General features: G+C 49.4%; 1 protein-coding gene across 46 annotated transcripts in view; it reads left to right on the top strand.

Annotated features, from left to right (window-relative positions):
• NFASC (neurofascin) overlaps positions 1–21299 on the top strand; it is an 87296-nt gene that overhangs the window by 42026 nt on the left and 23971 nt on the right. For 18 of the 46 annotated variants that reach the window (XR_010467516.1, XM_065038286.1, XM_065038304.1 and 15 more), the window contains 18 exons: positions 2019–2130; positions 2721–2905; positions 3319–3450; positions 4481–4624; positions 5383–5494; positions 5593–5759; positions 6355–6502; positions 7503–7627; positions 8327–8362; positions 9136–9237; positions 9330–9527; positions 10693–10763; positions 11365–11587; positions 13509–13624; positions 14619–14823; positions 17710–17832; positions 18445–18618; positions 20288–20302. Coding sequence is in view for 45 of the 46 variants with exons in the window: in XM_065038286.1 (XP_064894358.1) it covers positions 2019–2130; positions 2721–2905; positions 3319–3450; positions 4481–4624; positions 5383–5494; positions 5593–5759; positions 6355–6502; positions 7503–7627; positions 8327–8362; positions 9136–9237; positions 9330–9527; positions 10693–10763; positions 11365–11587; positions 13509–13624; positions 14619–14823; positions 17710–17832; positions 18445–18618; positions 20288–20302 (2388 nt within the window). In the remaining variant the exon portion in view is untranslated. The remainder of the gene's footprint in view (positions 1–2018; positions 2131–2720; positions 2906–3318; positions 3451–4480; positions 4625–5382; positions 5495–5592; positions 5760–6354; positions 6503–7502; positions 7628–8326; positions 8363–9135; positions 9238–9329; positions 9528–10692; positions 10764–11364; positions 11588–13508; positions 13625–14618; positions 14824–17709; positions 17833–18444; positions 18619–20287; positions 20303–21299) is intronic. The other 28 variants (XM_065038319.1, XM_065038322.1, XM_065038320.1 and 25 more) reach the window with 7 other exon arrangements.

Genomic DNA, 21299 nt, shown 5'->3' on the forward strand with positions numbered 1-21299 from the left:
TTGTGGGACATTTGTCCCAAACTGCAGCCAAGGGCCAGGCTAATTGTGGGAGATACAACTGAAACCATGTCCTCGTGGCTTGGAGCAGGTGCAATTATCTAAAAGGATTAATTAAATATTTTATAGCAGAAGTTTCTCAACTTGCGGGAGGTTTTAAAGCTGGCCAAGCTGTGCAGGAGGCGAACAGATGGGATGTGTCTGTATGTGCATATTCTTGTTATCGCCTCTGAGTAGAAATGCAAGTTGATGTCCAATTTTTAAAGGCCGCCAGGTCAGGACTGTGGGGAGGGGGCACTTGGCTGCTCTGGGATATCCTGTTTCCAGCCAAATTAGTTCAGTTTTATAGCGGCGGGGACAACAGCAGCAATATACTGGAAGCAGAGTCTGGTTTTATTAGTAGTGCTGTCCTAAGGCAAAAAGCTTATTAGCTATGCAGTGTTGTTGTTAGGTTTATTAAACAATTGGGCAGGATACTAATTTATCTCCCTTATTTTTAATTTTCATCATTAATATCTGGCTCGTAAAATCTGGCTTGCACTGCTGCTTATCTCTTCTAGTTATGCCCCGGGCTCCTGAGCAAACGAGTTCATTGTGGGAGCGAAGCGTTCAGCCTGTTCAAACAGGCTGCAGACTGGTCGCTAATAAAAGCAGATATTGGCTTATAAAATAATATCCCAGTCTCTTAATCGCATGAGAAGGGAGAAGTTGATGAGTCTGGTGGAGCTATCGATAAACGCCAAGTTTAGACCCAACTGCTGGCTCTGCCGTCCCCCCGCAGAGTCCCCACATGGGCTGCTTGTTCAATCCGAGATAAAGAAAAGGTTGTGATTTGCCTGTCCTGGTTAATCCATTAATTAAATAATGCACTAACCCGCTGATGAGCAGGTGCGGAGTTGTAACCTGTGGGAGCGGTGGGATGCGGGTGAGATGCAGATGTGGAGCCGTTTCAAAGGCACAATTTAACACCCCCTCTTGTGAGCCTGGTTCCAGGCTTTCCCTAAGGCCAGGCTGACAGGAACCTCACAAACACCCCCTGCCCTCTCTGCCCTCTTCTTCCCAGCCCTTTTTTCCCTACCAGTCTTCCCAAATAGCCACGAGCACCCCTAAAAGCGGCGCTGGGCTCTCCAGGCTGCCCCCTGTTTGCTTGGGTTCTCCCCATAGATCGCTTTGGTATTTGTAGCGACCCAGTGCCAACCCCAGCCATCCTGTCCCCTTCCTAATCTCATAACCTCCGTCTCTGCTACTGCTGCTTTCAACCCCATCTCATCCTGGTTCTGTCCTCACTGATCTAGTTTAATAGTTCCACTTATTAATGGAATTTATTCTGTTTATTTATTCCATTAATAATTTTTTCCCCTACTAAAAGACCTTTGCTGTGTGTAGAGAGTTGTCTTGTGTCTTCCCTTGTTGTTTTTTCCTGTCCAGTCCTGACATTTGTCATGTTGGTTGCTAAGATGTCCCTTTCCAAAGAGCACTGTCCTTCCAGGCCCCACAGCTCCCAGTAAGGGTGGGAAACCCCCTTGGTGCTGCTGGAGCCCCAGACAGCACCGACATCCTCCATATCTTGGAGATCTCCGGGGCAAAGCAGCTCAGTTGTCTGAGCAGACCCTTCCTATGGCTGTTCTTTATGTCCTTCATTGCATGTTCTGTCTGTCAGTATTTCCAAGTCTCATCTGATTTCAGCCCATTTCTCTGTGCTAGAGGTGGGAGCTGATGGTTTGGGGCTTTCTCCACACGGCTCAGCTCCCTCTGCCCATTCTTTGCTGCTGCTTTTTACCTCCTTGTCTCCCAAGCATCCTCTCGCTACCCCTTTCTTGTTTCTTTAAACAACACCTTGAGCCCTTCTCTACCTTCCAGGTACATTTCTGGGTGAGTTCAGTATCCCAGGCTGGGAGCCTGACAGCATCCCACTGAACACCCCGTGTATTTCTGGCCTTGTATGCGCTGTGGCAAAAGAGAGTTTAAAAGCATTGTGTTTTGTTTCTTCTCTTTTCCTTTCCCTCTCCTGTTGATTTCAGCCCGAGGAATTACGGAGACGACTCCCAGCTTCATGTATCCCTACGGGACCTCAAGCAGTCAGATGGTGCTCCGAGGCGTGGACCTCTTGCTGGAGTGCATCGCTTCAGGAGTGTACGTACCGCATCCCGCTGGGGGACATGGCGAGAGGGTTGTACCCAGCTGTCCCCAGTGGGACAGCCTTGGGTCCAAGATGCTGAATCACCAGTGGATTTTCCCTCTGGCGAGGAAAAGGGATCATTCCATTCCCTTCAGCTGCCATTAACAATGCTCTCGTAACCTACTTGGAGCATAAGAGCCTGGAGCAAACAGGAGAGCTGAGCTTTTCAGCGCTGTTCGGAGAAGCAGGGATCTTCAGATCCTTGCTGTCTGAGGATAATTCCTCACGGGTTTATCCCAATAACTATTTGCAAATCTGGGTGCTCCTCACCGCAACGTATCAACCGTGGGTGGGGACATTCGTGTCCTGCAGAAGCGTCCTGGGCTCGGGGGGAGACTTTGGCAGCATGAAGTGTGAGATGGACCCGCTCCTGATGAGCTGGTGGTGCTCAGGGTCCTGGTTTAAGGGCTGCCGTAGGAAGGAGGGCGGCCCAGTGGTTGGATCAGTCCTCCCTGGGCATTAGCTGTTCTGAGTGCAGGATTATCAACTCTTAGGAGTAGTTTCCTTGTCTTGCAAAAGTATTTATCTCCTCTCCTCTCCTTAGACCAGCACCAGATATCATGTGGTACAAGAAAGGAGGAGAGCTCCCGGCAGGCAAAACCAAGCTGGAAAACTTTAACAAGGCTCTTCGGATCTCCAACGTCTCTGAGGAAGACTCTGGGGAGTATTTCTGCTTGGCATCAAACAAGATGGGCAGCATTCGCCACACGATCTCGGTGAGAGTGAAGGGTACGTCATCTTTACCTTGCCATCTTTTTTCTTTTCTTATTCTTGGCAACCAGAACCCAAAGGGATGTGTGTGGGGTGGGAGGATGCTCCAATTTGTTGAAAGGGGCAGCAGGGGCTGTCTCTGTGCTGCATCCAGCCACGCTCGCTTCTTGTCCAAACGGACCTAAAAGCACCGTGAGATGTGATCTCAGCTGGTGTAATTCAGCACAGCTTCACCCATATAAATGGTTGCGGTTTTGTGCAAAATGGGAGGATGGAAGAGGGGGGAAAAGGACCCTCCACCCTCACTGCACCCAGGGAAGCCTGTTTGATGGTGTTTTCATGTCTTAGTCGGACAGTGTGTGGGCAGGGAGGGGATTTGGGATCAGGTAGTGCTGCTGTGTTTCTAACTGGTGTGTTTGTGTTTGTTAAAGCTGCTCCATACTGGTTGGATGAACCCCAAAACCTCATCCTGGCCCCCGGTGAGGATGGCAGGCTGGTGTGTCGGGCCAATGGGAATCCCAAGCCTGCGATACAGTGGCTGGTGAATGGTGAGCCTATAGAAGGTGAGCAAGGAAGAATCTGGAATTCCTTTATAAAAAAACGAGCCGAGAACCTCGCGGCTGACTATGAGCATCAGAGCTGCTGGCGGGGTGCCAGGCACCCACTGACCAGTATAATTTGGGGAATGACCTGTTGGAGAGCAGCGTGGGGGAAAGGGACCTGGGGGTCCTGGGGACAGCAGGGTGACCATGAGCCAGCACTGGGCCCTTGTGGCCAGGAAGCCAATGGGACCTGGGGTGGGTTAGAAGGGGGTGGTCAGTAGGTCAGAGAGGTTCTCCTGCCCCTCTGCTCTGCCCTGGGGAGACCACACCTGGAATATTGTGTCCAGTTGTGGCCCCTCAGTTCCAGCAGGACAGGGAACTGCTGGAGAGAGTCCAGCGCAGCCACCAAGATGCTGAAGGGAGTGGAGCATCTCCCGTGTGAGGAAAGGCTGAGGGAGCTGGGGCTCTGGAGCTGGACAAGAGGAGACTGAGAGGGGACTCATTCATGGGGATCAATATGGAAAGGGGGAGTGTCAGGAGGATGGAGCCAGGCTCTTCTGGGTGACAACCAGTGATAGGACAAGGGGCAATGGGTGCAAAGTGGAACACAAGAGGTTCCACTTAAATGTGAGAAGAAACTTGTTCCTGGTGAGGGTGGCAGAGCCTGGCCCAGGCTGCCCAGGGGGGTTGTGGAGTCTCCTTCTGTGCAGACATTCCAACCCGCCTGGACACCTTCCTGTGTAACCTCATCTGGGTGTTCCTGCTCCATGGGGGGATTGCACTGGATGAGCTTTCCAGATCCCTTCCAGCCCCTGACATTCTGGGATTCTGTGATTCTGTGTGACTGGTGTGCGTGGGCTCCAGCATCACAGCATCTAAAACACCTGCTTGTCTGAGATGAGCCCAGTTGAACTGCGTCTTTGTAGGCTGGAGAGGTCACGTAAAATTATTTGGGTTTATCTGGGCTGAGACGCAAAGATGCGTAATGATATTGAGAGTCTCGTGAATTTCAGCTTAAAATATAATTTAAAGAGCGCTCTCTGTTTTGAAGCTTCTCCCCCCAACCCAAGCCGAGAGGTGGCTGGAGACACCATTGTATTTCGAGACACCCAGATCGGCAGCAGTGCTGTGTACCAGTGCAACGCATCCAATGAGCACGGCTACCTCCTCGCCAACGCCTTTGTCAGCGTCCTTGGTACGTACGGATGGAAATGAACACCCTATATTCAAGCTTTCCCTGAAAGAGTTCTCTGTTTGCTTTCCTCTTTGTTGTTAGCTACTCTGAGGCTAATGCACAAAGGTCCATGTCTTCTGCAACCCGGCTTTAGAGCAGAAGTCCATTGCTGTGGACCTGCGAAGCCAGGCAGGGCTAAACCAGTCCTGTTGGTGCTAAGATGTGAGATGATTCATGGAGTGAGGCTACTAAGAGAAGGAGAGATCACAGAACCATAGAACAGTTTGGGTTGGAGGGACCTTCCCAGCTCCCCCAGTGCCCCCCTGCCATGAGCAGGGACATCTTCACCAGCTCAGGTTGCTCAGAGCCCCGTCCAGCCTGGCCTGGGATGTCTCCAGGGATGGTTCATCTACCACCTCTCTGGCCAACCTGGGCCAGGCTCTCACCACCCTCAGGGACAACAATTTCTTCCTCATGTCTGGCCCAAATCTTCCTCCTTTAGCTTAAAACTATCACCCCTAGTCCTGTAGCAACATGCCCTGCTGAAAAGTCTGCCCCCATTTTTCCTACTGGTCCCTTTTTAGTATGGAAAGACCATAATAAGGTCTCCCTGGAGCCTTCTCTTCTCCAGATGAGAGGGAATGGAGAAGATCTACTGAGTCTTGAAAGTGCCAAGTGAACAAAAGAGAAGGGAAGGTAGATGAAAACACTTGGAGCAGCAGAAACCAGCCACTGGTTTCTTTTCTTTCTCAATGGCTGTGATTTTTGCTGTTTTCAAGATGTCCCTCCACGGATCCTGGCACCTCGCAATCAGCTCATCAAGGTCATTCAGAACAACAGGACCCGGCTCGACTGCCCCTTCTTTGGCTCCCCGATCCCCACCCTGCGATGGTAAGAGCTGCAGCACGTCCCCTGCCAGCCCAGAGGGGTGGGAAGGGAAGGTTTCCTTCTCTTTCTTCCCTTACAACAGCACTTTGTGGTGTTGTGAGGTTTAAGAACGGCCAGGGGAACACGCTGGATGGAGGAAACTACAAAGCACACGAGAACGGGAGCTTGGAGATGAACATGGCGCGGAAGGAGGACCAGGGCATCTACACTTGCGTCGCGACCAACATCCTGGGCAAAGCAGAGGCCCAGGTTCGCCTGGAGGTTAAAGGTACGGGCACAAAGGGCTCTGGGTCACAGCGGTCTCTTGGATCTTCTGAAACGTGCAGTAGAAATAATGATTTAGGTTAAGGGAGGCTTGGCTGTGTGCTCCAGCAGTCTGTCAGCAGGACAGGCTATGCAATTTGGAGCTGGAATCCAGAAAATGGTAGAGGTTTCCCTTTCAGTGTTGGAAAAAAACCAGAGCTGTGGATATACCGAAGCTGCGGAAGGGCTTGGTGTGGATACTGAGCTGTGAGATGCCATAAGCAATGCAAGCAGAAATACAAAGTGTTCTCCAGGGTTAACTGATGGCAGTAAAACATTTTCTGAATCAAGTTTCCCCTGGAGCTTTCCCTGTTCTGCCAAACTCATCGCTGACTCCAAAAACCAGGCATTTTTCAAAAGGGTCAGCATGACGGCTTGTTAAATTAATTTATTTGCAAGCATTTGTACCAGAGATGATGATTCACTCCAGACAAACACTTGACATGCACGCTTGTCCTTTCCCAGTGACAGCGCTCTTCACCGAGCTCCTCGGCCAAAACCGAGAAGTTTGGTGCCAAAGTATTTTCTTGGATTCTGTGATTCTTTTTGGCTTTGTGCAGACCCAACCAGGATAGTGCGAGGCCCCGAGGACCAGGTGGTGAAGAGGGGCTCCATGCCCCGGCTCCACTGCCGCGTCAAGCACGACCCCACGCTGAAGCTCACGGTCACCTGGCTGAAGGATGAGGCGCCCCTGTACATCGGAAACAGGTCTGTAGGTAACACTTCCGTGGGTTTTCTCTCCCAGGATGGTTGGATTTTTTATAGAAAGTTTCAGGAGTCACCAGGGATGATGTGGATAAATTCGAGTTCCCATCAAGGTGATATTTGACCTCATTCATGTTTATAAATGTTTCTAATAATAAAATGTTCATAAATGTTTATAATGGTTATAAATATATAAATGGTGTCAGGAGATTGGAGCCAGGCTCTTCTCAGTGACAACCAGTGACAGGACAAGGGGTAATGGGTGCAAATTGGAACACAGGAGGTTCCACTTGAATATGAGAAGAAACTTGTTGGGGGTGAGGGTGGCAGAGCCTGGCCCAGGCTGCCCAGGGGGTTGTGGAGTCTCCTTCTGTGCAGACATTCCAACCCGCCTGGACACCTTCCTGTGTAACCTCATCTGGGTGTTCCTGCTCCATGGGGGGATTGCACTGGATGAGCTTTCCAGGGCCCTTCCAACCCCTCACATTCTGGGATTCTGTGATATTTGCCGTTCTTGACACTTTTAGTGTTACTAGCTCCTTCCAACAGACACTGCCTAGCAATTAAAATTGATTTATCAGTTAATCAGAACTTGACTGTAGGTTTTATTTATATATATTATGAAACAGGTAGGCTAATAATGAGCTACTTCAAAATGAACGTTTCCCTGCTGTGAGTGGTACAGCTGTAATTTCCTTTCACCGCTGACTCGTGAAGCAAGATCTGCTCACAGGACACGAGCCAGGCAGAGGTCAGGCTGTTTTCCTAAAACTGCTATTATTCCAGATATATACCAGAGCACAGGCGCCGATTCCTTAGGAAATGAGGTCTCCAAGAATAACTCAATGCATCTTTAGCTGATACAATCTTGAGACCAGAGATGTACTCGTGTTCTGCTTGGGCTTTTATTATCTATTTTATATCAGAGAACAGTTAGACCTCAGCCCTGCTGCCGAATGTGCTCAGGAGCAGCAGTGTGAATTATAATTTTCATCCCTTTAAGGATGAAGAAAGAAGATGACGGTCTGACAATATTTGGTGTGGCCGAAAAGGACCAAGGGGATTACACCTGCGTGGCCAGCACGGAGCTGGACAAGGACTTGGCTAAAGCGTATCTCACCGTCCTAGGTAAAGCTCTCCTCCCCTGACACTGAGCCAAGTGCTTTATTTTTAACCCACCAGGGCTGACTTCAAGGGCAGACCGAGCCATCCGTGCTCCCAGAACTGTCCTCCGAAGCAGAGCTGCCCAGGGAGGTGCTGGCAGAGCAATTGCTGCCAGACTCGGCAAGGACGTGCTGCCTCCCCTCAGACAACCGCATTGAATTCCAGGCAAAGAAAACTTGCATTTGAGACCAAAAAAAAAATACAGCTAAAAATATCCAAATGTGGACTTTAAAGCTATGTGAGGAGAGACCTAAATTTGCAAGTGAATTTAGCTGAATGGCAGGGTGCTGAGCAACACCAGGGACGGGGCGGGTGAGGGAGATGCATTCGCAGGATGGGCATCAACCCAGAGTGCCCTACAAAACTGAGAGTGCAATGTGAATCCCGTCTCCCTAATAATTTGACTGGGCTTGATTTATTTCCCCCTTCTTTTCCCCTAATAGCTAATTAACTCTACAGCAGGTTTGCTGTGTACTACGAGTATGGATACCTTTATTCAGAGTGTGTCTGGGGGAAGGACATACCTACTTGTGTCCCCAGGCACGATCAAATCCTTCTGAAATCTGTAACTCTGTGTGTAACTTTATTTGCCAGGTGCTCCTTTGGCCACCCAAGCTTAATGACTAAACTAACACCGTTAACAACCAATGTCTTACCTTGCAGCCATCCCCGCTAACCGTTCGAGAGAATTACCGAAAGGTAACCATCACTAATTCATTTGTTTTATTTTGTAAACTGGTTTTCGTTTTGCCTTGCCAATAACACCGACAGAAAATCGAGGCGTAGCAGCTGATAAAGGTGGGAGCTGATGCCTCCAAGTCCTGTCCAAGTTGTCCTTGAAAGCCCACTCGGATGGTTATGGGTACAAAGGTCGTGTGCCACATGGGTTTGTGTCCCACAGTGCAAGAATCGTGTTATCCACACCTGGAAACGGTGAGCCCTGACGGGAGAAAAAAATCACATGAATCCCTTGACCTTTATGTGGAAAGAAGTTATTACCGTCCCTGTCATCGCATGGGCTGGTTCTGTGCAAACTTGTGGGTTGTGACAAGATAAAGAAACCAGAATTGTGCCCAGACCATTTAGAATGAGGAGGTGTCTTTATCGAAGCTTTGAGTCCGTTCTATTCTATTTGTTTGCATTTATTTTTCGGACAGGTGCCTGTAGGTTATTGTAAGATCATGCAACACCCCCCGCTATTTTGTGCTTCCACCCCCAGATAACATCAGTTGTATAGGGAGGAGGCAGGGTTTCAAGGCAAGGCACAATTAGTACATGAGCACATTTGTATTTAAAAAAATGGGCACTTTTCCACCAAGAGCTGCAGGACGTGAACGGTGCCACCGGGCACACGTTCTCCCCCGGGGCTGGGCTGAGACCAGGGCTTCCCCTCCCGGGAGAAGCGCTGGGAACTGGGACTCCCAGCTCCCGGGACAATCCCAGCCTCATTTGTCTCGTTACTCGGCCAACAGAACGACCCGACCGGCCCCGTGACTTGGAGCTGACAGACCTGGCCGAGAGGAGCGTGCGGTTGACCTGGATCCCCGGCGACGACAATAACAGCCCCATCACAGGTTAGATGGACCGTCTGCCCTGTATCCCTCCCGCAGGGAAAACTTGCCTTGTGAGCTGAGCCCTTAACCCATCTCTCCATCTTCTTCTCCAGACTACATCGTGCAGTTTGAGGAGGATCGGTTCCAACCGGGGATGTGGCACAACCACTCCCGCTACCCCGGCAGCGTCAACTCGGCCGTCCTGAGCCTCTCGCCTTACGTCAACTACCAGTTTCGGGTGATCGCGGTGAACGATGTGGGCAGCAGCCTGCCCAGCGTGCCCTCCGAGCGCTACCAGACCAATGGGGCACGTAAGTACCATCTGCCCGGCCACTCTTGCTGCCATAACTTGGTATTTCTAGCATCTGGCCAGCGCTCTCTGTGTAGACTCTTCCCTTGTGGCATATGATGCTGTAACACAAACAGATTTACACAGGTGAGGGAACGAGTCCACGTGTGTGCTGGGGAGTAATTTCAAATATCACATGACTGACAGAGAATCACAGAATCATTTTGGTTGGAAGAGACCCTTAAGATCAAGTCCAAGTGTTCTCCTGCCCCATGTCCTGAGAACCTCATCTCCATGTCCAACCCTCCAGGGATGGTGACTCCAGCACTGCCCTGGGCAGCCTGTTCCAATGCCCCACAGCCCTTTGGAGAAGAAATTGTTCCCCAGATCCAACCTCAACCTCCCCTGGCGCAACTTGAGGTCATATTCTGCAGAGAAGCAAAACTCAAACAGAAAGATTTACACAAAGGTCACTCCAGCAGAAGCTGGTGAAGGAAAGCCTGGCTTCACCTTACAGAGAAGCTTTCTAAAGAAAGCCTTTCATCCTTTTATGACCACAGGAAGCTCAGAAGTCTTTTGGAAAATCAAGTGTAAAACTGGCCACAAGCAAAAGGCATTTTGTCCCGGAATTGTTAATTCATTGTCCGTTGCTAGAGCTGGCCAGGAACCCAGGTCGACGCCGGAGTAAAGCGGCTCCGGCCCACGAGCAAGGCTCAGCTCTCCAGTTTGTATGCCCAGCCCTTTGTAGAACACTTGGGAAAGTGCATATGAGGAATTCAAAAGAAACTTAGTGGTTTTTGCTGCTTTTCTTAATTTCATCATTGCAGAGTTACTTCTGCAATATCTACTGGCATCTAGTGTTGGCTTTTGACATTACACGTCTTGCTCCAGATTTCAAGAGTGTCAGCCTCTGCTCCTGGGGTTGTTTCACAATGGTCGTCTTTCAAAGATTTAGGACATTTAAAAAAGAGGCTCCTAAATAAATGGCCTAGTTTTCAGGAGTGCTGAGAGTCCCCTGTTCCATTAACCTGAATGGGAACTTCTGGAAAAATCAGGCCATTAACTTCTGTCTTGGAAGCACTTTTGGCTTGCACAGTAAAGGGCTTTAAACCACTCAGATGGTCACTTTTCAACATGATAAACTGCCTTTTTTTTTTTTTTTTTTTCTTTCCCAATGTGAATTTCAGGTCCTGAAATAAACCCAACAGGAGTTCAAGGTGCAGGGACCCAGAAAAACAACATGGAGATAACCTGGACGGTGAGTTCTCTGCTGCTTCCCAGCCACCCAGCATCTCCCCATTGCGGCTGCAGATGCCAGGATGTAGAGAACTCGGAGTCTCTCACATGTGTGATGTCCCATAACATCGAAGATCTTAAAGGAAATAAAAAGCAGAAGGTGCATCTACAAGAGAGGCCACTGTTAGTGCCTGGCAGGAAGTTTGGGATAAAAGCAGTAATTTGGACCAATGTAAGTGGAAGAAAAGAGGCGGGATCACAGACCCAGCTTAGGGAGGATGCTCTGGTCCAATTCCTTAAGCTGTATATAGGGCTTACAGACCAGCTCTTGCTTTTCTTCATGGACCAGCAGGTGTCATCCAGTGTCTGTAAAGAGGAGAGAAACTGCAGTGGGAGGAGGGACTGGAATATAAGGATATAGGTTTTGGTCCTGCCTTGGCTCTAGAGGGCAAGGACTATGTATGTCTCTCTCTGGAAATAAAAGCATTAACCTCCTTTGAGGTTTGCTGATGGAGCATGAAAGAACCAGCTGCTGAACAGAACTTTTTGGAGCTCCATGGTAGAGAAATACAGTTGCTTCTTCTCCTTCTCACTTCTTTTTCTTTCTGTTTTGGTCCATTAAGCCTCTGAATGCAACTCAAGCTTATGGGCCCAACCTCAGGTACATCGTGAGATGGAGGCGAAGGGACATCCGAGGGAGCTGGTACAATGAGACGGTGAAGACGGCGAGGCACGTGGTGTGGAACACCCCCATCTACGTCCCCTACGAGATCAAGGTGCAGGCGGAGAATGACTTTGGGAGAGCACCGGAGCCTGACACCTTCATCGGCTATTCGGGGGAAGATTGTGAGTATTTGCTCAGCCTGAAGATCGTAAGTGGTTCAGAAGGGCAGTGGGTTGGCACCAGGACTTGTTCACAGCACTGCTTGATCTGCTACAAAAATCCAGTTCCAGGCATTAGAAGAAAAAGCCTTGGCCATTAGATTCTGTTCTGGGCTCTGCTTATGTGACCCAAGCCACTCAGCCTCTGCCTTGCTCTCTGTAAGACCCAAATAACACCTTCAGCGTGGAAGGCAGTGAAGATTTCATTTAAGATGAGCTCTAGCTATGTTCCAATGAACCGCATTAAAATTTTGGCCCCCGACATCCACAAACCACCGAGTTCATCTCAGATGAGAAATGCTACCGATGGCCAAAAGGCTCTTGGTTCATCCTGGACTGGATTCTTGTGCCTCTGATTAGATCCCAGCTTGGGCTCCTGTTTGCAACACACCATAAGCTCAGCTTATCTTTCTTTCAAACTCTCCACCTGGTCACACAGAACAGCACCCAGCTTGTTTAATTCTCTTTCCACCTCCTTTCTGGGCTACTGGTATCACCTTCTGTGCTTGTAGCATCCAAGACTCTCAACTACACTTATCCTGTTAAGATAATGTGGTTTGCTGCCAATGGTTTCATTTTAAAAGAAATATCAGTTCCTTGCATAGCAGCATCAACTTGGGTTGTGTGACTTTAGGATTATCAAGGAAAATAGGTAAGCCAGCTAACTCTAGGCTTGAAGTCAAGGGGACACAAACAGGGCACAGCAATTTCCAGCAAATCTGCAGTCTTGGTGCTGAGGTAGAACACACGATGTCCTCTGACTGGGCATCTTCTCCCAGAGAGATGGGGAAACGGGAGGGAAAATGGGCAGAAACAACGGGAGTCGAGTAAGAGCTAAGCACTGGAAGCAAAGCTGGGCTTAGCTGAGGGGCTGGGACTGGCAAAGCTCCACAGGCACCTGACCACACCATCGTCTCTGCGTTACTTGTCTGTGCACTGCCAGGATTGGTTTTTAGCTAGGTTCACTTGAAAATGTATGGAAAATGTTGAGTTTGAGGAGGATCTGAATAAACCTGCTTGTGTGCTTTATATGGAGGTAAAACTGGGGAGACCAAAGCTCTCGTATCATACCCCAGACATAAATGTGTTCCTGCTTGTATCCCGAGGGGTGGGACAAGTTAAAAAACCAACCAAACAAAAAACAACCCCAGTCCCTGCCCTTTCACGTCAGAATCGCTTCACAAATAACTGCACATCTGTACATACACGCAGGTAACCCATAAAGAGGAGGTAAAAAACCCAACTGGATCAACATCAGGTTCTGGTCAAATGCAGATGAAGGGATGTGGAAATATCAGGTAGTTTTGTAACTCTTGGGTCTAATGGTGCTGGTATCATTCACTCGGAGAGGGAGCTGAGCCCGACCTCTCCTCGCTAACGTCACCTCTTGCAGGAGCATCGGGGAAGCTTTGCTATGAACTGGATCACAAATATTCTCGTGATGGTGGCTGAGTGAAATATATTTGTCTTTTTTTCCCCTTTCCCCACTTCCTGAGTTAAAAAAGCAATAGTTTTCAAAGCATGCACACGTCAGGGAGAAATTGTGGGGGCCAGAGGTAAGTGATGCTGCTCTTGTGTGTTTGCAGGGTTGTAGGGGCTGCTCCCTCCACACGAGGGCAGCCAGGAAGCTGAGAACTGGCCTGTTGCTCTTGTTTTATGTTGTCACGTTTGGAAATCCTCATAAACTGAACTGAAGGAGGGAGAAAAGGACACAGTTATCCCCAGATGGTGGGGCTGCTGCTCACTCTATTTGCAGCAGCCTTGTGATGCTGTGATGGGCAAACCACGGCCAAGGCGAGGGGGGCAGGAGGGGTGTCCGTCTGTCTGACCTCCGGGGTACCGCTGGGTACCTAACATACATTCTGCTTTATCCCTGACCGCTCAGATCCCAAGGCTGCGCCTACCGATGTTAGGATCCGGGTTTTAAACAGCACTGCCGTTGCTCTGACCTGGACCCGCGTGCACCTGGACACCATCCAGGGCCAGCTCAAGGAGTACAGAGTGAGCAAACCCACATCTCTTCGGCACTGACTATTAATCCCGCTTAACCTCCTCACAAGCCAGGGTGGCCCCGGTGGTGGAGCTGCCTGCAAGGGGGATGACAGCAAACTCTCCTTTGGTGTGTTCTGGCTCTAGACCTGCCAGAACCATGAGCTGATCGGCTCTGGGGGGAATAACCTCAGATAGGTACAAACAGCCTGGTTTTGGTGTCATCCCCACAGTACCTACATCATCTTTTAATGAACATCAACCCTTACAAAGCCTAAACCCAGTAGTTTGTACTAACAGGCAACTAAATCAAGCGTGGATCCCATTTGTTCACTTACTGCTAAGGGAAAATCCCAGCGTTTCTGTACAGAGGACAAACCCTGTTCAAAACAAGCAAAAGTCTGGACAGAGCCCCTTCTAGCAGAGTTAAGGACCTTACCAAGAGCCCGTGTCCTACAAGCAGTTATGACATTTCAAATCCAATAATCCGCTGGGCATAAAGCAAGCTCTCTGGGCACTGCTTTCATTCTTTTCTGCCTCTGCTCTGTCCTTCTGGTCTGTTTTCTGAATGCATCTTATTTCTGCATGAAATAAGATTTACAGTTGGGGCTTCAAATGGGAGACTTTGCCAGTTCAGACTTTCCTTTGTGCCTGGACGCGTCCCACCTTTCCTTATACACCACTACAGTACTAATCCAGGTAGAGGGGGAAAATAACTTGATGGTTGGTGTCTGAGAGACAGAAACAGCTCTTTGTAGTCTGAGCTTAGCCGGTTTTGCTCTGTGACCTTTGGTAAGCACTTAACCCCATGCTTCAGCCTCCTCCTTGGGTAACAACACTCACCTGCATCGCTGGGGGGATGAGGAGCTTCATTAATTGCTCTAAGAGGCTTCTGCAGCCGAGAGCTGCTCTTTGGAAAGGCAAAGTTTTGCTATGCTTTGTAAATGAAAAAAAACAATTGCACTTAAATGGGAAAAGCTTCACTTGCCATGCATGTTTCTTGAAGGCCTATTTCTGGAGAGACAGTAGTTTGCTGAAGAACCTGTGGGTCTCCAAAAAACGGCAGTATGTGAGTTTTCCTGGAGACCGAAACCGGGGCATAGTGTCCCGGCTGTTTCCTTACAGCAACTACAAGCTTGAGATGGTTGTAACCAACGGGCGAGGAGATGGGCCACGCAGTGAAGTTAAGGAGTTCCCCACCCCAGAAGGAGGTAGGTCCCAGGGGGGTTGCAGGCACCGTCCCTGGGGTGTGGGATGGGAGAGGTTGGGGTGGTTCAGCTCTGCTGGGGAGGTCATAGAATCACAGAATCATTTTGGTTGGAAGAGACCCTCAGGATCACTGAGTCCAACCATAGCACTAACCCATGTCCCTAAGAACCTTGTCTAAATGCCTTTTAAACCCCTCCAGGGATGGTGACTCCAGCACTGCCCTGGGCAGCCTGTTCCAATGCCCCACAGCCCTTTGGGGAAGAAATTGTTCCCCACATCCAACCTCAACCTCCCCTGGCACAACTTGAGGCCGTTTCCTCTGCTCCTGGCGCTTGTTCCTGGGGAGCAGAGCCCGACCCCCCTGGCTCCAAGCTCCTTTCAGGCAGTTCAGAGATCAGAAGGTCTCCCCTCAGCTCCTGTTCTCCAGCTGAACCCCCCAGCTCCCTCAGCCGCTCCCGTCACACTTGTGCTCCAGCCCCTCACCAGCTTCGTTGCCTCCTCTGCCTCCTCTCTAGTATTTCAATGTCCTCCTTATGATGAGGGGCCCAAAACTGAACGCAGATGTGCCATGGACAAGTTTTAGCTGAGCAGCATCACTGTCACATGGCACTGCCACATCCCTACGTCACCACGCGGTAGGTGACGTCTCTGCAGCTACACTTAGAGCTCATCAATCTGAAAAAAAAAAATCCCCTTCAGGTCCTTAGAACACATCAGCAAGGAGCATTTAGGCTGAACAAGAGAACTGTTTGCACAACCTCTCCAGTGGCGCAGCACCGTGCCCTTGATTTGCTGCCTGACCTGCAAACGTGGCTGTACCTCCCCGTGGTGAGCGAGACGGGGGCGAATATATTCATCTTGCTTGGGACAATCTCTGCAAGACCCAAGTACTTTTGTTCTGAAAGGATGTCACTAATACCCCTGTCAGGCTTTTAAGGCAAGAGCGCCACGTTCTTCTGTTTAAAGAGCTGGTGTCAAGGATGAACTTGAGATTTTAATTTTCTTGCTGTCACTGGAGCTATTTATAGACACGCCAATAACTTTTCGTGGGCACTGCACTTTTGGTGGCTGGCAATGAATCGTGCTATAGCACAGATGGGCTTTGGTACAGTATGTTACAAAAACGCAAGAGGAGAAACCAGTAGAGGCTGGAAAAAAAAATCCCATCTCAACTACAGCAAAATCCTATGGGGTCTTCTTTCTTTTCCTCTTCACCCTATTGCTGTTGTACAAGAATACAGAATCATACAGAATCCCAGAGTGTCAGGGTTTGGAAGGGACCTGGAAAGCTCATCCAGTGCAATCCCCCCATGGAGCAGGAACACCCAGATGAGGTTACACAGGAAGGTGTCCAGGCGGGTTGGAATGTCTGCAGAGAAGGAGACTCCACAACCCCCCTGGGCAGCCTGGGCCAGGCTCTGACACCCTCATCCCCAACAAGTTTCTTCTCACATTTAAGTGGAACCTCCTGTGTTCCAGTTTGCACCCATTGCCCCTTGTCCTGTCACTGGCTGTCACCAAGACGACCCTGGCTCCATCCTCCTGACACTCCCCCTTTATATATCTGTAAACATGAATGAGTCACCCCTCAGTCTCCTCTTGTCCAGCTCCAGAGCCCCAGCTCCCTCAGCCTTTCCTCACACGGGAGATGCTCCACTCCCTTCAGCATCTTGGTGGCTGCGCTGGACTCTCTCCAGCAGTTCCCTGTCCTGCTGGAACTGAGGGGCCACAACTGGACACAATATTCCAGGTGTGGTCTCCCCAGGGCAGAGCAGAGGGGCAGGAGAACCTCTCTGACCTACTGACCATCCCCCTTCTAATCCACCCCAGGAATAGCATCTCCCAGTCCTGTCTCTTCTGTAAGACTTTCTTGGATGCTGTTGCCATTTTCTAAGGATTTTCAATTGACCAGCCACAATTGAGCTTGTTTAAAAAGGAAGGAATCAGTAGGTGCATTTTGATGGAGCTGTTTGCTGTGTGCTAGAGACATCGGGGGTACATAAATGCCTTTGGGGTAGATATACGCATACGCAGGTGGCCTTGATTGAAACAATTATAGCTGATTATACTCTTGTCATAAGTAAACTGCTGATTTGGGGTTTTTTCTTTTCCTATCCACTAAGCGATTTTTATTGACTATATATTGATGTTTAGGAGATTGAGTGATATTCTGCAGAACTTCTCTTTAAAAAATAAATTGCTAGTCTCTCAAATCTGAGAGCCAAGTCTTTCCCCAGTCAAGGCACTGCAATTATGAGCAAACCAGGAGAATAATTTAATGCAAGAATGTATAATGCTTTCCTTCCTTTACTAGCTTTGAAAAAGCAGCTATTCCTCAGGGTGAGGACCACTGTATATGTGCAAGATCTCTAGACATGAACAACACAAAGATGCTTTGCAACAAGAGAAGCTGCTAGAGTATTTTTTACCATTTCAACAGATAAGAAGATGAGATGGCAATGTTGGGCTGATGGCGGCTGGAAAAGACCAGTAAATTATAGCTACAGAAGGGCGGTTTGAAGGGTGTCACAACTCTGCTTCACAGCTGTAGCATCTTCGGGGGGTGTCGCTGCATGGAGGGCAGCGGTACCCAGGGGTACCCAGCACAGGGATGGTGCTGCTGGGGTTGCATGTGGAGCTGCTCTGGTTTCTCCTCCCTGCACTCATGCTGCTGAAAACCCTGGGCTGGTGCATGGTTTCTGGCACAGATTCTTATTCAATCCATTTCTGACCTTTCAGCTGCGCGCGCGTTATCTGCCTGTGTGCATATTTATGAGTATCTTGAGCGCATCGCTCAGCCCGTGATTGTATACGGTATTGTAAGGTATGTTATATTGTATGTTTTTTTCTTTTTTCCCTCTCCTTCCTGGTCCCATCCTCCTCCCAAGTGCCCAGCTCCCCCAGGTATTTAAGAATCCGACAGCCAAATCTGGAAAGCATCAATCTGGAGTGGGATCACCCAGAGCATCCCAATGGAGTCCTCACAGGATACAGCCTTAGATATCAAGCCTGTACGTTCTACATCTTATCTTCTTGGTGCTAATAATTAAAGCTTTAGATATTTTCCTTGCTGCTAATGATCTCCTCACCTAGCACAGAAAGATCTCTGTAAGGAACTGGAGGCTTTCACCATGAGATGAGACAGGCTGGTGTTGCAGAGGAGTCCTGGAGTGGTGCTGAGCAGCTGCAGTCACCCAGGGAGGGTTGCAGATGCTCAGCACTTCTCCAGACTTGATCATTGAAGGGAAAGAAGTTTGATCTCTAACTTAGAAAGACCTTTAAGCACAACCTGAGTAGTTTCTGTGCTCACTTAAAAATAACGGGTGCTGTCTGCGTGCTCTCCAGAGCCCAGCACGATGCTCAGGGCAGTACGGCCTCTCTGGGACCCTAGCACTTGTGCTATGCCCATCCTTGCCCACCTGTACAACCCTGGATGTCCCTGCTACCAGGTTCCCCAGCCAGTAAGTCACCAGCAAAGTGTATTTAGCAGCAGCTATAGCTCTGAGTACACGTGGCCACACACCAACCGCAGATCTGGTCCTGGGGACGAGGTGACAAAGTAGATTGCAAAGTGTATTTCTGCAACAAGGCTGAAGCCACCACGACATGCCTTTCCTCCCCAGTTAATGGATCCAAAACGGGCCGAACCCTGGTAGAGAACTTCTCTCCTAACCAGACAAGGTTCACCCTGCAAAGGACAGACCCCATCTCGCGCTATCGCTTCTTCCTGCGCGCACGGACCCAGGTGGGAGAAGGAGAAACCTTAGTGGAGGAGTCACCAGCCTTGCTGAACGAAGGTATGTGCAGCAGCAACCTCTCTGGTCTCCGTGTGAGCTAAATAAAGGGCAGATGTGGGTGATTTTATGTGGCTTGAAGGGGCTGCAGCAACTGCATCCTCCAGGCAGTGAACCCCAGGCAGGGGGGATGGTGCCACTTTCTTGTCACCCCATAAACAGCAGCTGACCTGACCCTCCAAAGCGAAGCCCCAACTCCCAGACTCATAATCAGATAAAATGCCCATTGTGGGACATTCATCAAACTAAGTGAAAGTTCAGGAGCCCTGAGGGAGCTCAGGGAGACAAAAGCTGGCTCTTTCCTTTCCTTAGCATCTGCTAAAAGACGTATGATTTGGTTAGTGCTCTGATTTAATGGGGGTTTTGTCTCCTTTCCTCCATCTCTCCCTCCCCAACTAATGGCTCTGAGTAGGAAAAGTAATTCCTACTGATGACCCAGTGGAAATGAAATGCTTCCCGACACCTCTCAGGTGGGCTCCAGCATCACTAATGGATGCGACAGAATGGGAGATGGGGCTGCATATGCTATGAAAAGAATAAAATCAGCTAAGTTACACCCTGGCAAACATGCGAGGGGGCATGTCATTGCTTTTAAAGGGAGCTTTGCTGAACAAACTGCTAGAGCACAGGGATTGAAGTTCGTGCTGGTAGTCAGTAGTTCTCATTGTTTCATAAACATCTGCTTTACTGGGTTTGTTTCCATACATTGGTAACAGCGACTGTTAGCAGAGCACAGCTAAATAATATCTATAGCCACCTGCTGTCGAATATTGCTGAATGATTTGTGTAGGAAACAGCAGGTACAGTGTATGCCAGCGTGACAAGGTAAGGTCCCTGTCCACGGGGTCGGGGATGTGGATGGGCGGTGACACCCAGGGACAAGCTGCTGCCACTTAGCAGAAGGACAAAGCATTGGTCATTAAGCAGCAAGAATAACTGAAGTTGTTTATAGGCTAAAGTTACATAAACGTAGCAAAGTCTGACCCCAAAACACGAGACCCCGAGGTACAACACAACACAGGCGAGTTTTGTGTTAATGACAGGCGCGTAAGTACGATTAGCGGCTCTAAATTCCCACTTGGATACGAAGGTACCTGCTGTAAAGCTACACGTGAAAGATGAGTTTGGAATCCAAAACAAGAAAAAGCAGATTAAGAAAATTAAACCCATCAATGCATTCAGAGGTTGTTTTCTGCTTGCCAGACTCATTCACCTGAGAAGTTTAAATAAAACCCATCTCTCTGATGTTCTGCGCCAAAGACTCCAACCCACACAAGGGAGGGCGAGTAGTGATATTAGAATTACACTAGAAAAACTAAGGCAAAATTCAGAGTGTCAAAATTAGTCCTTGCTGGGATTAGATAGAAGCACCTGCTTAAGCACTTTGCTTAATTGACAGCACTGGAATCTCTGCCGCGGCGCTTGTGTGTGTTTAACCAGGGATCTCCATCTCCGTGGGGACATCCCTGCTCGCTGTGCCCAAGGAGGGTGACAAGTTGTCACTAACGCATTTATTGCCTCTCTCTCAAGTCTCTGCTGACTGCGTGCAAGTGGTCCCGTGTCTCTCGTTGGTGTGTTCTGGTTGTTTTATCTATTCCTCTCTTTTTCTCTTCCCTTCTCTTCTACGCTCTCCTCGTATTCCCCTCTCTATCCTTGGTGCTGTCCTCTGAAGCCACGCCAACCCCAGGTACCGTACCAGCAGAGGAGGTAACAGGCATGGGGACAGGCTCGCTCCAGCTCGCTCGCGTGCGCTGGCAATTAAGCATGCACTCATTAACCCTTTCAATGGGAAGACGAAGCGTCAGGAGTCTAAATTGGGCATATGAAACGACAGCAGGTAAAACGAGGCCCCACAGAACCCACGCAGGGGTCTGCAAAGATTCAAATCATTTGGTTGGAAGAGACCCTTAAGATCATAGAGTCCAAAATACCTCTGAGCGGGGCTTAACAGCCTCCCAGATGCCTAATGGCAGCCAAACCCACCAACGCCACAGCCTGCACAAGCAAAAATGGGAGTCGAGTTGCCCTATTAAAGAGGTTTTTAATCCCAGGTCTGCACCAAGCCCTCTCCCTTTTTAAGCCTCAACATTCCTGCTGGCCCTCTCTGGCTCAATGGCATCTGTCTGTGCTCCGTCCTGCAGTAATTAAGCTGCATTTTCACACTATTGCTGCTGGAGCAGGTCTGTGTCGCAGTATACGGGCACCACGAGCCCCAAACCTCCCCGTCCTTTTCTTAGGGCTTCCATAGAGGACAATCCTTTTGGTTCCAGGTGCCCATTGAAAGGGTTAAGGACAACGTTTGTGCCACAGCTGTGCATGTCTGCATGCGAGGCTATTGCTGGCTTTGCCCTCGATCGCAAATTTCTACAGCAGCGTTGAAGCAGAGAGCAATGGGTTTTTATCCTGGGGAGGGGCAGCATCTCTACCCGCTTTCAAGGAAACCCAAATCCTCCGTCACCCAGTGTCAACCCTGCAAAGTCCAAAGCACCAGCACAACTTGCAGTTGCCCAAAGGACACTCGCCTCTTATGAAAGCACTTATGAAGACTCTGGCGTGCACCGAGGGCTCTGTAAGAGCTGCTGCTTTGCCTTTCTGGGGCTCCCCAGGGAGGAACAGCTTCTTAGGGAAGAGTCTTCCCAAGCGATACAAGTGCAGGACCTACTCTTTGCACCTGTAGGTTTTGC

This window comes from Columba livia, chromosome 22 (genome assembly GCF_036013475.1).
Source record: "Columba livia isolate bColLiv1 breed racing homer chromosome 22, bColLiv1.pat.W.v2, whole genome shotgun sequence".
In the NCBI taxonomy this organism is placed as follows: Eukaryota; Metazoa; Chordata; class Aves; order Columbiformes; family Columbidae; genus Columba; species Columba livia.